Source organism: Strigops habroptila, chromosome 7 (genome assembly GCF_004027225.2).
Source record: "Strigops habroptila isolate Jane chromosome 7, bStrHab1.2.pri, whole genome shotgun sequence".
Lineage (NCBI taxonomy): Eukaryota > Metazoa > Chordata > Aves > Psittaciformes > Psittacidae > Strigops > Strigops habroptila.
In genome coordinates, this window is record NC_044283.2 from 23,212,724 (window position 1) to 23,237,196 (window position 24,473).

At 36.9% G+C, this 24,473-nt stretch overlaps 1 protein-coding gene across 1 annotated transcript; it reads left to right on the forward strand.

Annotated features, from left to right (window-relative positions):
• The first annotated feature begins 1,583 nt into the window (after positions 1 to 1,583).
• On the forward strand, positions 1,584 to 23,009 carry DTHD1 (death domain containing 1). Its single transcript, XM_030492793.1, is given in 11 exon segments — positions 1,584 to 1,860; positions 5,505 to 6,351; positions 6,838 to 7,091; positions 7,094 to 7,167; positions 7,866 to 8,045; positions 8,870 to 9,114; positions 11,259 to 11,423; positions 12,016 to 12,305; positions 13,584 to 13,828; positions 21,913 to 21,970; positions 22,544 to 23,009. Coding segments are annotated over 11 exon segments (2,925 nt in total). The 3' UTR covers positions 22,834 to 23,009.
• The last annotated feature ends 1,464 nt before the right edge of the window (positions 23,010 to 24,473 follow it).

Here is a 24,473-nt window from a genome sequence, read left to right on the forward strand (position 1 = left end):
ATACATTTTTGTGTTAGCTGTGCAGTACACTTTCAGCGTGATCAAGCAAACTATAATGAATCAAAAGGAACTTTCCTTTTGAATGTAATAATTACAACTGGTTTCAGCTCATATGTTTGATTAAAGGGACTTTATATCTTTCATTGTTATTTTAACATTTATACTGTGCTTTACATATTCAAAGCACTCTGCTGACATTACCTTGTTAGTGCTTGCAATGCTTAGATGCAATTTTCAGTGTACTTTTATATCACAGTCCCATTTTAACTGCCATTTAAAGATGCATTAAAAATATTTATAATGGGCCACAGAAGGAATGTTTAGTAGGAAAGCCGCTGTACCAACAATTTGTGTAGTACATTTCTTGAACTGTGAAATGTTTTGGCTTATGTGATACTTCAGATTTACCCCAGTACTGAACTCTGCTAATGAGGGTGTCAGGCCTGTCTTCCCCTAGCACAGCATGATGTGAACTAGCATCAGTTAAGAGAGTATCAGTGCTGTTCCTCCACTTGTTTTCACTGCTGTCCTGGTGAGGCTTCTTTTCCTGAGCTTGCTGGACGAAATGGAAATCATTGCAAACACTGCCATTGAGGTATCAGTGATCCAAGTTCATGCACTGAAGACAACAGCACAGCAGCCCTGTCAGACACTGTCCCTGCTTCCTCCCAGGTTGTCTCCAGGAGCATGTGATTGTGAAAGCAGTGCTGCCCACTTGCATGGTGGTACTCTTGAGGACAGTGCTTTTTCCTTGTGAACCCCATACAGTCGATTCTTCATGCTGCAGTTACATTTAATAAGCTCATTTTTTTCTCTTAAGTTTGCTTCTCAATTTCCGAAGTGTCAGACAAAATTTCAGTCATTAGTTATTTGAACTTTTAGCTGTTACTGCTTTTTCTTTCCATTTCTTCCCACTGTATAAATAAACCCCAGAAAATAATTCAAGTTTCTGTAATTGTGTATTGCTAATAAATATTTCTGATAATGACAAAATTCGATGTGTACATTCTTATATTGGTGAAACCTACATATAGTTCAAATACCTCACCCAGACTGCACAGTGCATTGGATTTGTCCCAACTAATGAAATATGGTTGTCAGAAAATGTTATCAAGTGACCTATAGCTTTTAATGTTAGCTTGCAGTGAAAACACTTCCTTGTTGCTGGTGACTATGTAATTCCAAATTCACAGTTCAGCTTGATTTCACAGGTACTGATCATTTACAGCCACTGAAGTGAGAAATCACTCAGAGCTCCTGAAATTTAAGTCACTGCTACATAACCGAGTTACATAACCTTCCTTAAAGGTGGATGGTATACAATGGTGTCTCCCAGCAATCCTTGCCCGTAGTTACAGGGTAGCCACTCCTTTCTGTCACCTAGTAACTTTTTAATAGTCAACATCAACTCAGAGTTTCTGAGCTAGAGTTTGACTTGTCACCAAGTGTGTGTGGAATACAGTACTTTTAAAAATGCTGTTAGGCTACAAACACTAACAGTGCAGTAGTCTGAACTAAAGACAACACCCTGTGGAAGTGTTTGAGCAGAAAAAAGAATTGCAGTAGTATATTCTGAACATAAAATGGAAATGGCTGAAGATAAGATTATACCTGCAGGCAAATCAGGCCAACTCCTGGAAAAAATCTGGCACCTCAACTTGCTAGCAAGAGATGCGCTTCTGAAAAGTGATCTGGACAATGAAGGTATAGTGCAGTATGTGCTTGGACTGATCTCTTTAACAAAAGACCTGAGCAGATCTCTCAGCCAGCAGCTGGAGAATGTCACAGGAAGTATCCAACACACTTACCACTTGCTGATTGCTCTCCATGACAAACACAAGGAATTGACTGCAAGTCCAGGCAAGTATGGAGGGATTTACCTGTAAACAGAGTGGACTGGGTATACTGGGTGCTAAGTTCCATCGTGTGATGATGCTTTGGGACCTTACTTTTCATCTGTTAGCATTTCAGTACTTGGTCAGTCATTAGACCAAATTAATTCACAGTTGTATCACACTGGTTTCAAGTCTATTACAGGAGCTTCAATATGAGATTATGATTCTCATTATGTGAGGAAAAACAAAGCAAAACAACGAACTAAGCAGAATTGTTTCAAAGTTTTATATGTATTGTACTTTGGTGGGTTTATCTTGGACAGATACCCACCCAACAATTTACTCCCCCTTCTCAACAGGCCAGGGGGAGAAAATAAGACAGAAAAGCTCACAAGTCAGTATAAAGACAGGGAAATCACTTACCATCATGGGCAAAATGGACTCAACTTAGGGAAAAAAATAATTTAATTTATTGACAATTGAAACTGATTTGGATATTGAGAAACAAAGGCAAAAAATTCAAACACTTTTCTACCACTCCTCCTTTTTTCCAGGCTCACCTTCACTCCTTCATTCCCAGCTCCTCTCACTCCTTCTCCTTCCAAGGATTGCAGGGGTATGGCCAACAGAGGTTGCAGGAAATCCATAACAGTTTCCTTTTGCTACTCCTTCCTCCTCACATTTTTCCATGCTCCACTGTGGGTCCTCCCTGCAGCCCACAGTTCCTGTCAGGAAAAGCTGGGCTCTCCAAAGGCTGCAGTTCCTTCAGGGAATATCCACCTGCTCCAGTGTGGGGTCCTGCACAGGAGAGGCTGCAGAGAGGACATCTGCTTGTCCTCTCCATGGGACAAGCTGCTTTACCACGGTCTTCCCCATGGGCTGCAGGGGAATCTCTGCTCTGTGCCTGGAGCACCCTCCTTCCTTCTTCTCCAGCCCTGGTGTTCACAGGACTGTTTCTCGTACTTCTTTCTTCATTCCTCACTGTTCTCTGGTGATTTTGCCCTTTCTTAAATGTCTTTTCACAGAGGCAGCACCAGCTTTGCTGACAGGCTCACCTCAGTCCTGCAGCAGATCTGCTGTGGACACGGCTGGAACCATCTGTGTCTAGCATGGTGCAGCCCTGTCCTCCCATAGCAGAGGCCACCTTGCAGCCTCTCATCGAGTAAACCCAATATACGTAGTCTATAGTCCTCTACAAGTAAGAACATAATAAAAGAAATGACACTAAAAAGAAGACTTCTGCCATCTTAGTGCACAGGTAAACACATGGAATTTAATTTCTTGCGTGGATATAACAATGGTGTTATTTATTGTAAGGACCACATCTGAACGACTGTCTTTCCTCAGGAACAACATCTTAACAAGCATTCATCAAAGCAGAAAACTAACATTTCTGCCTTTAATAATGGTCTAACAGCATGATGCATAGGCAGAGCCTCCAGGCAGAAATCTTTAGCTATGCCTGTGTTTATGAGTCTTTGTTCTTCAGATTTAAAAAGTGTCTGCAATAGTAAACCAACATTTTTGTATAAAAAGGACCTCTTTCCAGGCTTCAAGATCAAGCTAACTTTGCCCTGTTGGCCTCATGCCATATGTGATTTTACTTTTTCCTTTTTGTTTTATTTCAGATTTCTAAGAATTCACTATCATCCTCTTTCCAAAAAACTATTTTTCCTCAACTGACACTGTCCCATAAAACAGTCAGCAAAATAGTTTGAAGACATTTGCATATAAACTGCCACTGTATTCTAAAGCTGTTTTATCAAACATCAAAAAAGCACAGAAAGCAAAGTGTTAGAAAAGCTATGGTGCCAGGGGGTAACACAAAAGAAGGCTTATTTTGAGGTTAACCTTGTAACAGAATGCAAAAACCGTGTTTTCATGTGACACAGTTTGGTAGTGTAAAGTTACAAGGCCATGTTTTTGCTTGGCTTCAAGCACTGCAGTATTAGAAAAGTCACATTCATGGCATAGAAAAATGCCATTGCTTTGAATGACCTTGTTAACTTCAAATTTTATTTTAGGGAAGTTTAAACAGCTGTATAATTTGTTTTTGTTTTGTTTGATTCTTTGCTTTGTTTAGAGAATGCAAAATTCAGGGAGGAAGCAGGTTAATTTTGGCAGTTTTGCCAAAGCTTGAACTTTGCCTTTCAGTGAGACTGGAAAGTGGTCTTTTAAAACCTTTTATGCAAATGAACCCATATTATTTCAAATCCTTTTGCTTTATATGTCAGCTCTGTTAAACTATTTAGAAGTTCTCCTTCACTCTTTTAAAAGTGCTCATGGAAGAGCAGCAGTACCTTAGAACAAACTTACATTTTCCTTTGAACTACCAGTAGAAAAAATATATTAAAATGTGTCTGCCTTTTTTTCTTCCCCCCCCCCCCCCCCCCCAATACAGTCAAAATCCAATATCAAGTCATTTGGGAACTGAGAAAGTATTGCAAATGAATAATTTTTAGACTGAGTTCAACAAGAAAAAACTTAAATGTGAACCACGCTCTTTGTAGGTTTAAATAATCAGATGCAAATGAAGACGAAAGTGAAAAGCCTATCTAGATCATATAACATCACACATTGATGTGCGATGACATTCTTACTCAATAAAGTTATTTTCCAAGCTGAAAACCTTGAGATACTGATTTACCTCATATGACATTAAAAAAAGTGAATGTAAGCCAGTGGTTTCCCGTAAGACTTGTATCAGCCCTTTCTGTTGTCCTTCCCTTGTGGGTCCCTGCCCACTGTAAGTGGAAAACACACCATACTGTGTTTCATTCTGTACAATTTTCTTATTTGTATTGACTTCTACTGGCTTTAACCTCCAAAGCAAAGCTTTCCAGGATCTCATGCAACAAACAGAAATAAGCAAGAAATTTCCTGAGAGGTTTGCAATATACCTGACTAATGAAGACACAGTTCTAGTTATAGAGAGTGACAGCATAAGGTGAGGGGAAAACTGAAAGTAATACATCTGAAATCCTTGGAGAGAATATCTGGAAGGATTTCTAACAAAAGGCATAAGACAAGAAAAATGAGAGATCAGAAAATAAATAGGTTAAAGGGAAAATCTTACATGAGTGGCACATAATGATTGTGTGCTTTTTGTGCATCCTTCACCAAGTAATTTTAGTTACATGCATGAGCAACCCCCACCATTCGCATAACTGGATGCTAGAAACTGCTGAACTTCAGTATTGTATTGTGGTTTTGTGTTATCTTGTATTCTCTGTAGCAAAAATTAATTCAAAGCTGTTAAGCATGTTTGATATTGAGCCCAGTTTTGTCGGAGACCCATACATTAGAATCTTGCAGGATTAAATTTTAGGAAATATATATAATTAATGTTCAGTTTCAAAGCTCTTTACAAATTGATTTGACTATTATTTATTAATTCCATACTTTAGATTGATTGTTTCTAATCATTAGAAAGGTGTTCATCAGAGGTCCCTCAGTGGTACAACCAAATACATGGTTGTACTTGGACAAGTACACAAATGTACATGTCCATACTTAATTCTTCAGAAATTGACTCAAATTGAGTAGCAGTAAATGCAGAAAATATTAAATGGAAGTCAGGATATATATTGCGCTTCATGTATTGAATGGCACTATGGAATTGAGTGGAATTCATTAGGTATGTGTATAAGTTTTCATCTTTTTGGCTAGCTTTCGTGGCAAAATTCAATTGGTTACCTATTCTTGCTTCAGAGTACAATCGAATTATAGATTGTATGCAGAACGTGAAGGATTGTTTGATAAATACAGTCTCACACCTCCAAGAGGCAGAAAATAAACTTTATGCTGCTAGCTGCAAACAAGATGATGTTTCTCAGATCCAGACTGCTCGAAGTGCTTCTAGAGGAACAGATGTGTGTTGTTCTGAAGGAGAAGCAACAGAGTCTGTGCAAGGACCTTCTACTCCCAGTCAGCAATCACAAAGAACTTCCCTGAATGAGATGGAAAGTCAGAATGTTTATCAAATCCAACCAAGGGAAACTAAAACTGTGGGAAAAGATGTTCCATCATTAGCTGAAAGCATATCTGCTCAAGAACAAGATATTAGCAGAGAACCTCCAATGAAAAAGGAAGATGGTGAACACAGACTGCTAATGAAATCTGTTACAGAGAAAAAAGATTGCGATGAAAAGGATAAACCTCATGGAGGTAGTGCTGTTACTCCAAAGTCTCCAGAACTGGCTTTTCAAGATGCTCTTACAAGCAGTTGGGAAGGCATACTATCTGGGACATTGAAAGACATTTATGATGAAGCTGCCATGAATCTTTTTGAACAGGAAAAAAATGTAGTAGTCAAAGAAACTTCAAAAGGGGTAGAAAGTGAAGAACATAATCTGACAGAGCAAATGGAAGGCAGTAAAATTGGAACAAATAATAAGATTAGTAGAAATGACCCAATTACCTTCCCATCTTCAGCACAAACCTGTGATCATACTGCTGTGAATCCTTCTATGAGTGATTCAGAAGTACAAAAATCTAGGCACTGGATGAACAAAGAGTAAGCACATATTCTTCTTTATAGGAACAGATGTACATAATATTACTTATTAGCACACATATAAACATCTGTGGGCCCAGAGACTCAATATGCATGTACTGAACAACTACTGGCTATGCATGTAATAGCATGCACAATTAAGATCTTCCATTTGGTCTAAAATAAACTGTAACTTTCTATTTGATTGGTTGTTTTTTTTTTTCATGTCAAAGAGGGACTGAGTCACAGCCAGTAAAGTCAATAACTCCTAAATTGTTTGAAATCAGTAGGAAAGGCCCCCAGTTAGTAATTTTTATAATTTGTAAGCTGTTTTGCAACAAGATGAACATTAAAATTTTCATGATTTTTGCATCTATTCATAAACATTTTTATGAATGATCTGCTTATGCTTTAATGTAGCACATCATTATTGTAAAGTGATTAAAAATACAATACACCACCCCACCCAAAATACAAAGAATAATATTTTATATTCTTTTTCTCCAGATTTCTAGTGGAAGAGAGTGGTACGAACAAACATGAAGTAGCTTGTTTTATTAAAGCCCCTGCAACTGCTCTGGAGAATCTGAAGTGTAAAATAGTCAATGATACTAGTTCCTTGGTGGTGGATGATTCTGAGGAGCTGGTCAGCAATGTCATCAGTATTGAATGCTCTGATTATGAGAAAACAATCCCTTTCCCTATAAACATAGCAATCCCATTTACTTCATGCTTCAGAGGAAATTATTGGGAGATTATGGTGAGGTGACTGATGTGAACTTTCAGTCAGACTACTTAACTCCTGTTTCTTTGGAGAGATATCAAGGAAACCATAAGGTTGGTAACCTCTCATCTAAGCATTGTTAAAACATCATTCCAGATTCCCAGTTAAGCTTCTGTGGAGTTATACTAGTAAAGTTGTCATTATTAAACTGTATTGCCCAATATGGGGCAATTCAATTGAACTTAAATTGAACTTTTCTTCCTGCTTACTCAAGAACTAATTCTATTTGAAACCTAGTATTTAAAAAGGTCCTTTTTCTCACTCTTAATGTGGTCCTTTTTTTCACTCTTAATGTTAAGACAAGTGCTCGATCCCATAATAATTATGATTGAGTAATGGTTCATGATTTTTTCTAAATAAGAATAATACATTGCATTAGTTGATAAAAGTAAAAATGTAAGGGAGATTATTTTGCATTCAGAACACAGAGAAATAGTGTGATTCTGCGCATATGAGTCCAAACTCCATCTCAAAGAAACACAGGATGGTTCTTTTTTTAAATGGAGAAGAACTGGATTGGGCCAGATTCATCACCCAGTTTATGAGCTTATTTCGTTTCACCCCAATATGCAATATTAATGACAACACATGATGACTTGAGTTCACCAGATAACTGGGCATCCAGGTGGCAATAATATTCAAATTATTTTCATTTCACATCTTGCTCTATGAATAATGTTGCCTTATCCACTGTGGAACACAGCTTTCTTTCCCTCCAGTATACTCTTAACCCCACATTTTCTTTATGCAGGAAACCTTTGCAGAAGTGAAAATTTATCAGCTGGGTGTTTTTTCTGTGTTATCATGCTTAAAGAAAGAAACATTTACTGTTCCAAAGGTAGGACTCTCACAAAAGCTGAACGTGGATTCTAGAATCTCTTTCTGTTACCATCCTGAAACGTTCAGTTCTCCAGCACCTATACAGTTAAAGGTGAGCTTGAAAAATGCAATACTTGTTCCATAAGTCTGTTATCTGATCAGCTCTGAGGCAAGGATGCCAATAATGTTAAAGAGCAACCTGTTCCATCACTAGAGGTCTGTGAAAAGTAGCTACAGCTCCACATCCTGTATACACAGCAAATGATTTCCTGTCACCTTTGCTAAAACCACATAATTTCGTCAGTAGTCAACGATATCTCTAGCTAAAAAGAAGAACCTTTGTTTAATATACTTCATAAAATACAGTTGTTTTCAATAATGACATGTGAATCAACTCCAAACTTCAACTGCTTGGCCTAGTGTTCAAGTTAATGGAACAATTTTTCTAACCTGACCTTCATCATTTGTACCAGGCAGTGCAACAGAAGGTTTTGTTACCTCTTAGGCTGAGAATAACCTCGAAATTTGCTTCAATTATAATGTGCTTCTACCCCCATAAAAACATGGAGTCTGAGATACAGAGAATGTAAAATTAACAGGGAAAAAATACAGATTTGAAAAATCTCAGAAAGTGATAAAAATCTGAGGGAGCTAAGAAGTTTCAAAACTTGAGTTCAAATCAGGAGCAAAACAGTCAAAATATTTTTGTCAGTAAAGGTTCCAGTTTTTTATGACTTTAAAGCACTCGGTTGTGCATTATGTAAAGTGCCAATACTTTGGTAGGGTTTTTCCTGGATTATAGAGAAGAGCCTAAAGCTGCTGTGATAGTCTGATCCAATTCCAAAAGATAAATAAGTTTGTAAAAACAAAAAATAGGCATATAAGAAAAGTTTTATTCATTTACAAATCAATTGTACAATTGCTTTCCGTATTTAGATTCAGCCAATTGAGTCATCATTGATTTCAACATTGAAAGCAAGACATGATATGTACCGCTCAGTGGTAGCTACTAGTGCACTGGTTTATGTACAGCATCCTTCAGTCCAACCGTTTAACAGCTCAGTCACTGTTACTCTACCCTGTCCTCCAAACCCAGAAAAAAAGAGGCAAGGAGATGAGACAGAACACGCGAGAGCCATTAGTGCTACCGTAAAGAGGGTTGCTACGGCATACCATCCTCGGTAAGAACGACTTCACCACAAATTCAGCATTTTCAAAACACTAAAATGAATTCTTTTTGACAGTTGCTGATGAATAATTTTTTGTGTTAAAAATGTGTTAGTTCCTTAATATAGTCTGCTATACATAGAAACATTGTTAGACACACTAGAGCAAATCCCCAAAATTCTCATGCTATAGCTTCACCAGGAAAATTCATATAGCATTTGATGTATAATTCTTTAAATATGCTGACTACTGTATTTCTAGCAGGAGCCAGTATTAAAAATGCATGGGTTTTTTTCAGCAAAAAATGGTCATCAATTTTCACCAAAGCCAAACACAGAACATAGAGAATAATCACAACTCAAAGCTGCTGTGACCATTATTTTACCAGCTGGCGGTTTGGCTACCCTGGCCTTTGAATTTTCTGATCTCTACTTCCACACATTCCAATGGCTACCTCAATCACAAGTTATGACACAATGGTTTGGAGTGTGTCAGTTTTGTGGTAACTGCCATGTTAGATAAAGGCCCAGATTTTTCCAAAGCACTCACTACAAAATTTCTAAAACTTAGACCTTTTGGAATGTCTTAAAAAACCCCACGTTAAAACATGGGGACTCCTAAAGAAAAATCTCAACATTTCATTTGTTAACTGACAGTTCACTAAAATTTATCCATCATGCACACGGGTATAGGAATAAAACTTTTTGGTGTAAAAAAAGGGCCAAAACTGATCTAATGTACTTTGACAGTCGGGGGGGGGGAAGGTATGTTTACCATCTCATGCAGAGGAAAAAAAATCAATCTGAACCTACCATTTGATTCTTGTCCTCGTAGTTCTGCTACTTTGGGCAACTCCTGGTTCAGAAAGGCTTACTGGGACTTCTTGGCAGGGACTAGCCTAGGACAAGAGTCAGCTTTGAAATACTTCTACTTTAGGTCATTAAAGAATTAGCTTATTCCTACTGTGCTAAACAGTATCTTTTTCAAAATTCATCTACATGCCAAGATTATTATGGTCTTGAAAATACGCAAAATACAGATGGAGAAGGCAGACAATGTTCTAGCTTCCCAATTCTGAAAAACTCCTCTGATCATGTTTTAAATAGCCCTACACTCACACTGGTCTCTTAGACCAGACATCCATCTTTATCACAAACTTCAGATTTAGGAAGGGTGCCCATGTCACTTTATAGAAGATTCAGATTTCATTTCCTGTACCAGAAGGAAATGAATACCGCCACAAAATTTTATTTTGTGGCAGTACCTTGATGTTCTTAATACCAGTCTAAATGACATTTTAGATTCTCAGTCAAAGCACATCCATAAAGAGACTTGATTGCTTATTTCTATACAAATTCCGTAGAAAATGATGCCAATATTTTCCTGTATTTGCACATGGACTGAGGCTATATGCTTGAGAAATGCTTAGGCTGTCCTGTCTGGAGTATTTTCTTCTTTGGATTGTGTATAGCGTGTGCACTTAAGGTGGAAGGTTTATTCACATCCGGTGTAAGAACTGATAGGTGTGAGTGAGAGGAGGGTTCTGGGCTTCTGTAAAAAACTCCTTGTGTTTCATTCATTAGAATAAATTAGACCAAGCATGTCATATCGCAGTTGCTTGATTCTGAGCGTGATATCAATGTAATCACCTGATTTGAAGAGAAGCTACTTTTATTTTCTCTGTTGAAAGAGATAATGGATAGCAGTCATGTCTTATTTTCTAAATTCCTTTGTGGTCATTGAACAATATTTGCTTCTGGAAGAAAAGGTGGTTTTGTTTGTTTGATTGTTTTCAGATATCTACGTCTAGAGAATCTAAATCTTGATAGATTACTCAAACCCAATCCATAATCATTACTGTGTGTGATATTAAATGATAGATTATATTAATTTAGATAGAAAAGTTTTGTTTTCCTTTTTTTCCTGTTTTGGAGAATTGAGGAAAAAAAAAGTCTCTTAACAATTATATAATTTATATACTCTGGAGTATTGTTCCATCACTTACATCCTCTGGAGTGTAGATTTTCAGCAAGGTGGGAAAAATACATGTAGTCATCAAGGAACGCAGAAGAGAAAGCACAGCTACAAATACAAGCTTATTCTTTCTGCATGACCCTTTTCTCATTATATTTTTTCTTGTAATTCCTTGGCTTTCCAGGGCTGTGAGTGCTTCTGTGAGAAAAAACGAGGAGAATATCAGTGATACTTTGAAATTATTAGGATACAGAAACAAAGAAGAGGGGTGGAAGGTGCTTGATGATGTTATTATCCAGAATGCACGGAATGGGCTTGTATCATTTGGACTCAATGAGCATTTAGAAAGGTAATGTATGAATAATGTAATAAAGTTTAATTTGCAAAAATATTTACTTCTAAGTATACAGATCAGTGGAAATTAGTAGAGTTAAAAAATCACCCCCTATCAATTATTAACTCTCCAGTATCTTTTTCTTCCACTTTTCAGTATGAGATCATTTAGATTTGTAACTCATAATTACAGAACATATATATTTTTAAAAATATTTTTTCATCTATAGACTGTGCACAATGTAATATATACAAAACTTGAACCAGGAAATGCAGATAGTAATCTTAATTTGAAAATGTGATTTAGCTTTCAAACTACCAAACCGTATGACTTTTTTTAATTTCTTATTAGGAAATTTTATCTTACTTTCATCTAAAATTCGTATGTATGTGAATTCATAGATACAGAGTCAATATACTCTACACTACAGAAGCAGGCAAATTACCACCCTTTCACTTGTTGGAAACAAGAATGAAAAAGGGGTAGCAAAGGGTCCATTGAAAACGATACTATTTTGCATAATAAATTGTTAGCAGTTGATAAAATGATTTAAGATAGAGCTATTTATTTATTTTCTTGCCTTTTTTTTTTTTTTTTAAATTTACAGCTTTGTGGTCATTCGCCTTTCATTCCTCTTGGAAAACACATATCTACTCCTTTTTGCTCAGGCTCTGGAAGAAGCTGTTTGTAATACAATGGCTAATGTGATACTGCATCGGAAACAAGAAAACCCATACAAAATAGTAGTTTTGCTGTCTGCATCCAAAGAATTGACCTGTGAACTTCAAAATCTTCATGAGGAGGGCTACTTTGGTCCCCCGGAACCTACGCAGCAGTTCCCACTAAAAGAAGGAGATCAGATTCATTTTAGATTTAGTGGAAATATTTGTGCTTCAGGTAAAGTAATTAATTCATGCACCTGCATGAACATTATCAATCACCTCAGTTATTCGGAAATACTGAATACACTAGTAGATTGTGGTTAGTCACAGCACATGTAGCTATTTCAGTGTTTTATTTCTTGTAAACAACAGGCTCATGGATCTACATGGGAAAGTACTCCGACTGAAAAATACTAGTTGAACAAGATCTTGAGCAACCTGCTCTAGGTGATCCTGCTTTGAGCAGGGGGGTTGGACAAGGTATCTTCAGAGATCTCTTCCAGCTTCTGCCATTCTGCGAAACCTGGTCCCTTGGAAACTGCTAGTATTTTATCTTTTATTACAAAAGGGCAGGATTCCACCAATGGCTTTTTAAATTACAGAATATTTGATAGGAATTAAACAGATTCCAAACAAAAAGAAACAAGACTGCTATTTCATCTGTGTAAATTCACTTAAGGTGAGTGAGATTAAAGACTGAAATCCAGGGCAAAACATTGCTTTTTGTGAATTGAACTATGAATTGAGGTGATGAGAGAGAGTTGTTATGCTGTTTCCATTAGCAGCCTCGAAAATTCCATGCAGTGGCTGACTCTCTGACATTCAGAGATTTGCTTAAAGGTAAAAGATAAGCCTCAGAAAAGTTTTCACCTGAAATCATCTCTAGTCTTTTCTGCCAGTTTTGGAAAGAATGTATAAATACGTATTTGTCCCTTTGAACATTTTGTACATAAACTCTCCCATTCAGAACTCCATTTACCCTAAAGAAAAGATTATTTTTCAATCAGAGAAGACTCCAGCCCCTAAGGAATGCCATATATGCAAAGGGTAGTGTATATAGGTGTACCAAATAAAATGGAATTACAAATCCTAAAAATGTACCTACTTCTCTGCCTTCGTTCATTTTGTTGTTACAGATAGACAGATTTCCCTCCTGAATAACCAGAAAGCATACACTTCTAATTCCATTCACAGCACCATTTTGGTTTTATTTCTCTCTGTGTTATGTCCTTTATCTCCTTCTGTGTTCTTTTCAGTTTGTAGCGCAGCCTTCACCGCTTATTCCTTATGCCAACAACTCAGGGCTAAGACAGCTAACCATGAAGACATTTCAGTTACTGAAGCAGGCAGGCAGGAATGTTTGAACATTGAATGTTTAATATAAAGTAATAATGATAAAGAACAATCAAATGTTATGTGATAGCTCTATTTGACTCTCCCTAATGAATTATTTTAGATGCCACACATTAAATACAGTGTACACTTATTTTTTTTATCTTTGTATGGACTGCAGAGAATGGGAAAGATTTTGGAAAAGTCTACAGGCTGATCTTTCATTCACAAAGAAAGCCCAGGCTGGAGCTTCAGATTAAAGAAGTGAGTGAATTTGGTAACCACAGTTCACCTCATTACAAAGGAACAGCAGTGTTTTATAAAATTACCAGAGAGATGATAACCAAGAAATGGGAACAACCCTTGCCTTATGGCGAATATCAACACCAGTCTCCACTGTGTAAATTAGCACTAACATTACCAAAGGTGGGTTTCTCACTTGATAATGTTAGAGATATTTCCTTTTTTCCCCTTACAGCATGTTTATTGGACAAAATGATCTTGACACATTTTTTGCTTTAGATACACAAACGAGTCACTGATGGAGCAGTTCTGATCCATCAGCAACATACAAACACCCTCTTAGCCGGTGGAAAGGATCCTCATCCAAGCATGAGCATGGATAAAAAAGTGTTTAGCAGAAATTTTTCACCCACTTGTTCTCTGAAGATGATATGGCCCTGAGAAATTATTACTTACATTTCAGTTATATACTTCTTGTATCCTTGTCTTGGGAGTGCAGAATTGCAAATCTTAGGAGCATTAAATGGCTCATGTAAACTATCTTTCTCCTATCACCTGATTCTCCTATTGTGCCTGATAAGCCTCTACAATAAAGCCGTGTGGGCAATTATCTCCATCTCTAGTGAAAAGTATCACTACATAAATTAATCTTTAATATTACTGCAATGAAATCTCATTGTAATCTTTTTGAAGAGCCTAGGTATTAGCACCCTATATTGCACAAAATGCTGCCTCTAGACTACTGCTATCAAATTTGCATACATTGTGATATCAAAATATGTGCAGTAACATTAGGTCTAAATCTCTGGTGACAAGCTGTAGCATCTCTCTCTTTCTGAATTTAATTGACTTCACTCTTCCTTAAGCTATCACTTACAAATACATCTTTTATTTCACAAGCATACTCTTGATTTCTCTCTCATCTCTGTTCTCCCAAGTAAAAATAAAGAACAGTTAACTGCAGAAAATTTTAGTGACAAACTCCATACAAGATGTAAGTTTTCTTTTGAGAATCACGTTTTCATCTACTTTGCTTTTCCACAGCGCTAGCATTCCATGTGCAGTATTCACAGAGAGAGAAATATGAACTCCCGAGTTCCATTGGGATGTATAAAAATAAATAAATGAATCAGTCAATCTGTGGCATACTCTAGGCATTGGTTAGTTTTCTTCTATCCACCTGCCTAGCTTCCATCCCATTTTCCCACTTTATTTAATTTTACTGCAAAGTAAGAGTATGATTTAAAGGATTGAACTGCATTTGTCTTATACCATAAAGGTAATTATCAAGTGTCTTAGATTTGGGTTGGCATATATATGGTCTACTGCTATATGTATTAGTCCCTGATGTTCTGTTTGGAATTTTCAAAACAAATAATTCTGACTACTTCTTTTCTCCTACTAAATTGAGGGCCACATTTTCTCTTTGTAAATGTGGCTGAGATCTTGAAGTCTGGTCAGTCTGTGTAAGTGTGTGAGAATATATAATATATATAGCCTTTGGGAACATTTTCTCTACATCTCTTTTTGAGTAGTGACTTTCAACTGAATCAGTTCAAGCACAGAGGAACCCAGTTTGATGCACAAAAAGTCTGCTTAGAGAGAGAGAGAGTTATAATATGACTTCAGAAAATCAATATTGCAGCATCTTACAAATAATTTTTCTTTTACTTCTGGTAAATATATTTTAAGAGGTGCATTTCAAAGGAGTCAGAATCTTCGTTAAATGCAAATATTGGGCCAAATAATGATCAAAGTGCTTGAAAACATTTGCATATTTATAACTTTTTCATTATGTGATTTGTATCTTCTGTCTTATACAGAATGATATACCAATCTATAGTATGAAAAATAGCATCAAAATAACATCTCCCATTATATTGCATGTCATTTTAGTACACAAAATGTTCTACGTTGCTATAGCTGGTGAAGCCTCCTACTTTTTGATCTATCTTTCATCCACCTACTGTAAGAATTTAAAATTGATATTGCCTAAAATCAGATTTTTTAATAGAGAAGAAATATTCCTTGATAATGACGATTCTATAGGTACGTAGCAAACAAAAGACAGACTAGGGACAACATGGGCCCTCTCCGGAAGCTATTGAGAGAACTGGCTACCATGAATTTGGAGAAGGCTGAGGTTCTTAATGACTTCTTTGCCTCAGTCTTCATTAGCAAATGCTCTGACCACACCACCCAAGTCTTGGAAAGCAGATGCAGGGACTGTGAGAATGAAGACCTTAGGCCCACTGTAGGAGAGGATCAGGTTCGAGACCATCTTAAGAACCTGAACATGCACAAGTCCACGGGACCTGATGAAATCCATCCGTGGGTTCTGAAGGATCTGGTGAATGAAGTTGCTAAACCACTGTCCATCATATTTGAAAAATCGTGGTAGTCAGGTGAAGTTCCCGATGACTGAAAGAAGGGTAATATAACCCCCATTTTCAAGAAGGGGAAGGCAGAAGACCCAGGGAGCTACAGACCAGTCAGCCTCACCTCTGTGCCTGGCAAAATCTTGGAACAGTTTCTCCTGGAAAACATGCTAAGGCACATGAAAAACAACGAGGTGGTTGGTGACAGCCAACATGGTTTCACTAAGGGGAAATCCTGCCTGACCAATTTGGTGGCCTTCTATGATGGAGCCATGGAACTGATGGACAGGGGCAGATCAGTTGACATCATCTACCTGGACTTGTGCAAAGTGTTTGACACTGTCCCACACGACATCCTTGTCTCTAAATTGGAGAGACATCAATTTGATAGATGGACCACTTGGTGGATAAAGAACTGGCTCGATGGCCGCATGCAAAGAGTTGTGGTAAATGGCTCGACGTCCAGTTGGAAACCTGTAACGAGTGGTGTCCCTCAGGGATCGGTGTTGGGACTGGTCTTGTTCAACATCTTTGTTGGCGACATGGACAGTGGGATTGAGCGCACCCTCAGCAAGTTTGCGGACAACACCAAGTTGTGTGGTTCGGTTGATATGCTGGAGGGAAGGGATGCCATCTAGAGGGACCTTGACACGCTTGTGAGGTGGGCTGATGCCAACCTTATGAAGTCTAACCAAGCCAAGTGTAAGTTCCTACACCTGGGTCGGGGCAGCCCCAGCACTGCTACAGGTTGGGCGGAGAAGAAATTCAGAGCAGCCCTGCAGAGAAGGACTTGGGGTGTTGGTTGACGAGAAGCTTAACATGAGCCAGCAGTGTACGCTTGCAGTCCAGAAAGCCAACCGTATCCTGGGTTGCATCAAAAGAAGCGTGACCAGCAGGTTGAAGGAGGTGATCCTGCCCCTCTACTCTGCTCTTGTAAGACCTCACTTGGAGTACTGTGTACAGTTCTGGTGTCCTGAACAGAAGAAGGACAGGGAGCTGTTGGAGCAAGTCCAGAGGGGGCCATGAGGATGATAAGGGGGCTGGAGCACCTCCCGTATGAAGACAGGCTGAGAGAGTTGGGGCTTTTCAGCCTGGAGAAGAGAAGGCTGCGTGGAGACCTCATAGCAGCCTTCCAGTATCTGAAGGGGGCCTACAAGGATGCTGGGGAGGGACTCTTCCTTAGGGACTTACCTTAGTAGTGGTAGGACAAGGGGTAATGGCTTCAAACTTAAACAGGGGAAGTTTAGATTAGATATAAGGAAGAAGTTCTTTACAGTGAGGGTGGTGAAGCACTGGAATGGATTGCCCAGGGAGGTTGTGGATGCTCCATCCCTGGCTGTGTTCAAGGCCAGGTTGGACAGAGCCTTGGGCGACATGGTTTAGGGCGAGGTGTCCCTGCCCATGGCAGGAGGGTTGGAACTAGATGATCTTAAGGTCCTTTCCAACCCTTACTATTCTATGATTCTATGATTCTATGAATTTAGCTAGTCCGGTTACCATTTTTTTGAAGAATTATAAAACATCAATGAAGCTGGTTATTTGACATTAGTGAATAATCAGTAAATTAAATACAACATTTCTTACTACTGGTATAAAAATATTCAAGGCGAATCGGAATTTCACCCACACAATGTTATATGTAACATTCATTAACACAAAGTTGTAATGTTGCTCACTCATTTGCTCTTCATGCCTTCTTCCAGCCAAGTAAATCTTGAATTCCATACTGAAAAAGCTCACAGAAATTTTAGGAACAATAAGTACTCCCTTTCACCTTGTTTGCTGGCTGAAAGATAAGGAAAATAGAATAAGAAAACTCGTTGGTTTTCTCAAGGGAAGGTGATTATTAGTAAAGTCTCAAACAGATATGCTAACATATTCATCAGAAACTTTTGAATAATTAAGTGAAAAATCTGATGACAGTACAAAATACTCAGTACTACAGCATCCACGTCGTGACTGCACTTTGTAGTTCTGGTCACGGAACTTAGAAAGAGGATTTGGAAGCAGGCAAAAGAAAGATGGTGATCGAAGCGTGGAGTGGTTCTAGGTAGAGAGACAATACATTGATTACAACACTTCAGACAGTTTTGAAATATTGTAAATATTAACAAGTATTATGGAGGAACTGAAAAAGGAATTACTATATCCTCCTTTCACAGGATGTAAGAACAATTATATTGATAAGCGGCAGGTGTATCCAGTAAATATAAAAGAACATACTTTTTACTTACAAAAATAAGCAGGTGAACTCATTTTCACAGGATATTTGCAGCACTTAAAAATGTGTTTGAGCTAGAAAGAGGAATCAACTGAAAGAAAGACAGAACTATGTATTAAACATAATGATCCAGATGAAATTAAATGCCAGAGCAATGAAAAGGAAATTCTAATTATTTACTGTATTTGATTATGTGTTCTAAAATTATTAATGATGATGAAAGCACTGACGGTAAAAATTAACATGAGAACTTTTATCCTGTATTTACTATCCATGATCTTATCAATATATTTGAATCAGATATATCTTCACATTTAGGCGGGCTTTCTGATGAATCAAAGAAATAGAAGCAAGTAGTTAAAATCAGACAAGAAACACAGCTAGGGAGAAATTTAATGCACTAATTATACAAACAACTACACCAGCCGTCTGTCAAAAGCAACTGCTATTTACCACTTCATTAAAGTCAAAGTCTTGTGTTAATGTTCATATAATATGAACCAAGACTGGTACTGTCCGAAATTAGTCATATGCTGATGCCAAAGCACCTGAGAACTATCTGACCACATTTGTGTGCGCAGACATACAGTCAAGCAATGATCCTTTAATTTTGCTAGTTTATATCACATGTATACTACTACAGTACAGCAATTAAGGTGCCACAAATCTTGCAAGAATATCAAAACATAATGTTCCCTGTTCAAATCTGACCTACTGATAATGCTGGGTTGTTTATAGCATTGCTCACACTAAGGCAGCTAATTTACAGAATTCCAGTTGTCACAGTAAGGCTTTCATGTCTTAAGTGTGAACTAGTTGACTGTACGTTGTAATGTTGTTGATAGACTTCTCGCCTGCTCCCACTATGCTGGGGGAGCTGTTCATGGCTCATTCAAAATCCCCAGAATAGCAGTAAATGGAGGGCAAGAACAGCAAAGACTATTTACATTTCTGCTGATTTGTTTAGTTAATAAATATCTTAAATTTAGTTTAACCATGTTAACAGGTTAGTTTTAATTCACATGAGATCACACACACTAGTGTTGTCAGTAAAAATGGAAATTTTCTCAGCAAAATGAAATGGAATTTCAGCTTTTTTCCTTTTTCCTTTTTTTTTTTTTTTTTTTTTTTTGTGTGTGTGTGAGGATAAAGTTAGAACCATCCACAATGCCTGGTTTTGGTTGTGACAAAGACAGATGGAGTCTTTTTAAGGCAGCCATTCTGACTACATTTTCACTCATTTCTGTACAATTCCCACCAAAATTACTCTTGAATTGTGGAGAGAAGAGAGTAACTATATAGATTATAAGCCTTTTTTTGATGTATTTGCCCACGTTATCCACTCTTACAAATATATTTCTGACAGCAGTAAAAGCAGCAGCTGTTTACTTGGTATGCAACCATTCATATCAGTTTTTAGTTTAAGCATGCTACACTTACATAGAAGCAAGCTGACCTTCACTAACAATTCCTATTTCTTAAGCTTTCATTTTTTCAGCATTAGAAAACTCTGGTTGTTCAAATCAGTTATTTTCAACGCAAGTTTAATACAGTGGATTAGGTTCTGATGTCAAGCATGTGTGTGCACTCAGCAATATTTCTACTGATTTCTAAGCAGTTGTATTTATGTGAAACTGGGCTAAAGATTTTAAAAGGATAATTTCTCCTCTGTCTGTCCTGTTTGATATGCTGCTAGAGTCTGGTCATGTCTTAGAGGTCCATTTGACAGTGCACTTCAGTATTACTGGCTGAAATCAGAATGCTTTGCAAAAAGAGATTGTTGTAATACATACAAGCATTATCAAATTACTATTCTGCTGAAGTTTTATGTCTAATGACTGTCTAACAGCAAAATAGCATGTGATCCTCTGCTTCAGAAAGGCAGTTGCTTAGCTAATTGAAGGGCCTTCCAGACTAGAAAACTGCTTTGACTGCTAAGAGTATTTTACTTACACTGTCAGCCAGAACAGTGGGACTATGTGCCAGTGCAGCTGAACTGTGGGTGAATTTAGCGCTTCACCACAGATATTTAATTTTTAAAGGCAGATTTAATGTTTTAGATCTAATGCATTGTATATTATTACACTATTTCTAGACAATACTCATTTTCAATTCTTATCATTTTTACTACTATTTTAACATTAAGTAGCATAAAGTAGTTCAGATTAAAGTCACTGCATGGGTAATTGAGTTCATTACAATAACTTTGAAAATCTCATACAGACCTTTGAGGTGCTAAATTCTCATTTATGAAAGAAAATAAGTTTAAATATAAATGCATAATTAAATGAAGCCAAAGAAACTGTCTTGGAAGAAAAACAATGCCCCCTTCTGGAAGAGCTTTATATTCCCTTTATTTTAAAAGGTTTTTTTAGCAACCTTACACTATCTTCATGCTAGGGCATGTCCAGTGACAGAATTGCTGTAGAAGCATGCAAGATGAGGTAGATTCCGATCTCGAGATGAGTGCAGCACAGGATGGTTTTGCACTGCCAAGCAGCGCATACTGTGTGCATCATGCAGACTGAAACCCCCTACTATGATGACTTGAGTACAGGCCTAATGAATTAATTCACAGCTAAATAGGTAACAGTTATGATTATATTGAGCTTTTGGACATATAGCTCAGGACATACAAAACACTCCAAGTATTGAACAAAATATAAAATCTATTTTATAAAAGTATTTCAGATAAGCTCAGCAGGGCTCTGGCTCAGTATGCATAGCAGGAAAAGGATAATGATTTATCCTGTCAGAGTTTTATGTTCTTAATTCGCAAATGGATAACAGAAGCTCAGCAGATAAACCTGGAGCAAGTCTCACAGTGAAAACTGTGCATAAACAGCCAGGCAATACAACTGAATCTGTGTGAAAAAGTAAAAGAGAACAATTACAGCTATTAGCAAAAAAAAAAAAAAAAGAAAAGAGCTGAACTTCACTTGATACTAATTAATCTCTTTGTGTGCTCAGAGATTATGTAAGTAATTTCTTTTTGAGTATGGAGTAGGAAACAACAGTAAAGACCAGAAGACTTTCCTCTTTCTCAGTCATAGGGGAAAAGGACAAAGTATTTTTTCATTTCTCTCCAGTCTTCAGATGAAGAAAGGGAAAGAATACCACATTCTAACGGTACTTGTCTTTTCAATTCTGATGATTTTTAGTGATTTTTAAAAGTTGAATAAATATAGCTACAAACATAGTACGATTTCTACACCTAAAACCAGCTATTGCATACCTAGAAAGAGTTATTTTCCTTGAAACAGTATGGTATGCACACAGTTGTAATAAGAACACAGGGACAGCAAGGCAAAGTTAATGCAGTATTCAAAATCAGAATCCATTTCATGTACAAAGGTTCCATACAGATTTTCTATACGCTCAGTTTCTATACGTAATAATGTTGGTGTAATGCCATTGATCAAACATATATAAAATTGCATAAATTATAAGCTTTTTAATAAGATGCAATACACATCCATGTGGTGTAAAGAGACTTAGTTTCATTTTTTTAGTAGCTCTATACTGATCATGGTGTTAACTGGTTTCAGTAATGACACAAATCCTCTGTGTAGGTAAAATCAAATGCTCATCTACTGCAATCCACTCCGATGTTCTCATTGCTTATTCATTTAGCCATTTCTCTTTCCTCAACATACTTTCTTTGATAGCATAAGAAGTTGATCAACCGCCCACAAAGCATGAAAATAATTTCTTCTGATTCATCAGGTAAGAACATATACAAAACATATTCATATCAATATCAATAATAGTTATATTTGCTATTTACTTCTTCTAAATGCCAAGATTTGTTTCAGCTGTAACTGACATTTTAAAATTCAGGAACCAAGGTAGTTAATGTGTTAAAAGACATTCAAAGAAATACAAAAGTGATCTGTTATTTATTTACCAGAAAATTCAAAAACTCTTGTAAGATAATGTTGTGCTGAGTTGCTTGAACAGCATATAATTTTCTGTGTAAGGAGATTCTGTTTGTAATGGAAAGCTCCAGTTTAACTGGTGTATCAGTTATAGGAAATACCAAAACCCTTTTATTTTATTGCTACCGTTCCCCATACAGTTCCAAACAAATGTTATAGGTTGTTGCTGAATCTGCTCTTAACTTTCATGCAGTTGCCAAAAACAGCATTAGAAGTGATCATGTTTCTATTAAAGTGAAGAAACTTATTTAGCTGGGGAGTTCACCCACTCAGTCTCCAGCTTTAGAAAGCTTTGCAAAAGAGAGAATGATTTTCATAGCAGAAGAATAATGCTCTTAATTTACTAATTTTTGTCCTTCAGAGGCCCTATGGGACAACCTCCTATATTGGCTTGCAGAAGAGCTTGCAGAAGATAATACATCATTGCTTGCTTTATGCTTACCTGTTTGGCGGAGCGTACTTCAGCTTGTTAGGCTGAAGTGCCCTGATAATTTAACACACCAGATCTATGAGCTGCTTTGCAGCTGGAAAAAGACCCTTCCGAGGTCAGCTAATAAACAGCAGCTCCTGTCTCGCTATTTGCAGAAGAGTGGCAGAAGTGATCTTTCAGAAGAACTTCGTTTTAAGTGGCAAAATAAAGTGTTCACTTGATAGAACCACTGGCAACAGCCTAATTTATCTTCTTTCTTGTTGAAAGATGTGAATATTTGTGATATAGTTGGATGAACAAGTAACAGGGATACCAGACAGGGATAAGACTGCTTATTTATTTGTTACTTTGAAATCTCTTTACTAAAACAAAGTGTAATAGCAATGTCCTTGCTTCCTAAAAGTGAACATTTCTTCCATGGAATAGTGAGAGAGTGAAAATATAGCTGTGAAGAATTATAGACTGGTCCGTGTAGGTTTCTAAGGACTTCAGTTGTTTGCACATACCATAATTAACATAGAATCATATTTCTACATACTTTAAACACTAGGAATTATTTGCTATATTTAATCAAAATCTTATGAATCATTCCATGATATATGGATTACTCTGCATCCAGTAATAATAGCAGATGAAAGCATAATAGATTGTTATAATGCTCAGACAGTAAGAAAATTCTTCTTACTTTCAGGTTTGCTTCTAATGAATTCTGACTTTTGTATTCTCAGTGAATGCTGTTTATCCTTGTGAATGTCATAGCAGATTTCAGCGTTGCCACATGTGAATATCTAATCTGTTTCCAGGATATATTGGATTTGTTGCCTTCTATCATGGTAATGTTTTTTTTTCAGGTTACCATCAAATTTGGAAAAAGGAGCATTTCTTCATAGAAATTTTAAAATATATTGCTTTGAAATTTTATTTATTACACTGAGTTCTTGTAGTGAAGGTACAGATAGTAAACCAGATGTATTTGTGCCATTCCTTAGTCATGTATCTTAAACTATAAACACTCATTTCTTTCCAGAATGCTAAATAAGACTAACCTAATATTTAGAAGTTAGAGCAATAGCAGAGTTGAACTTTCATAACTGTGTTTCTACTGAAATAATATGCCAATATAGTCTTCTGTTACTTGCTGCTATATTGCAATCCATGTCATACAACACACCAAAAATTTCTCTAAATGCTAAACTATGACTTTCCTGTTAAAGGCTCAAAGTATCTGGCAAGGTGCAGTGAATCACACAATTCTGGGAGAAAGCTGACTGCTTGATATTCACACATATCAGTTTGGGATTACACAGGCTATCACAGCTGTGCAATTTCCCTACAGCTCCAACAACGTGCAATAGATGCATCTCTTTCTTCAAGTCCACCTGTGCATACTTATTTTTTAGCTACTGTTTTTCTTCTGGATTCAATGCACCAATTATTTTCCTCTTTCAAACCAACCACCACCACTTTAATAATAGAATCTAATCTTTAAATTTTAATCTAAATCTAAAAGTTATTAATTTAAACTTTGTTAGTATTTAGACTGTTTAGAACCCTTGTATGTCTTGCTGACAAATCTTAATTGCGATATTGTTAGCCTGGATATTTTATTTTCAGAGGTCATATATTTGCAACACTTCCAAATCACTAGTATAAATGAGAAAATTGCACTGCAAAAGAAAAGATAAATATGAATAGTATTAATCAGTTTGATTCATCTAGTCAGTATGTCTCATCCTGTTGGATTATCAAATTTTAATTGTAAGACAGAATATATGAGGAATTTAACCCCTTCACTGTGACGTAATCATCCTTTCCATTTGTATTTTTTCTATAAATAAAGATGTTTTTTAAATGTAAATTG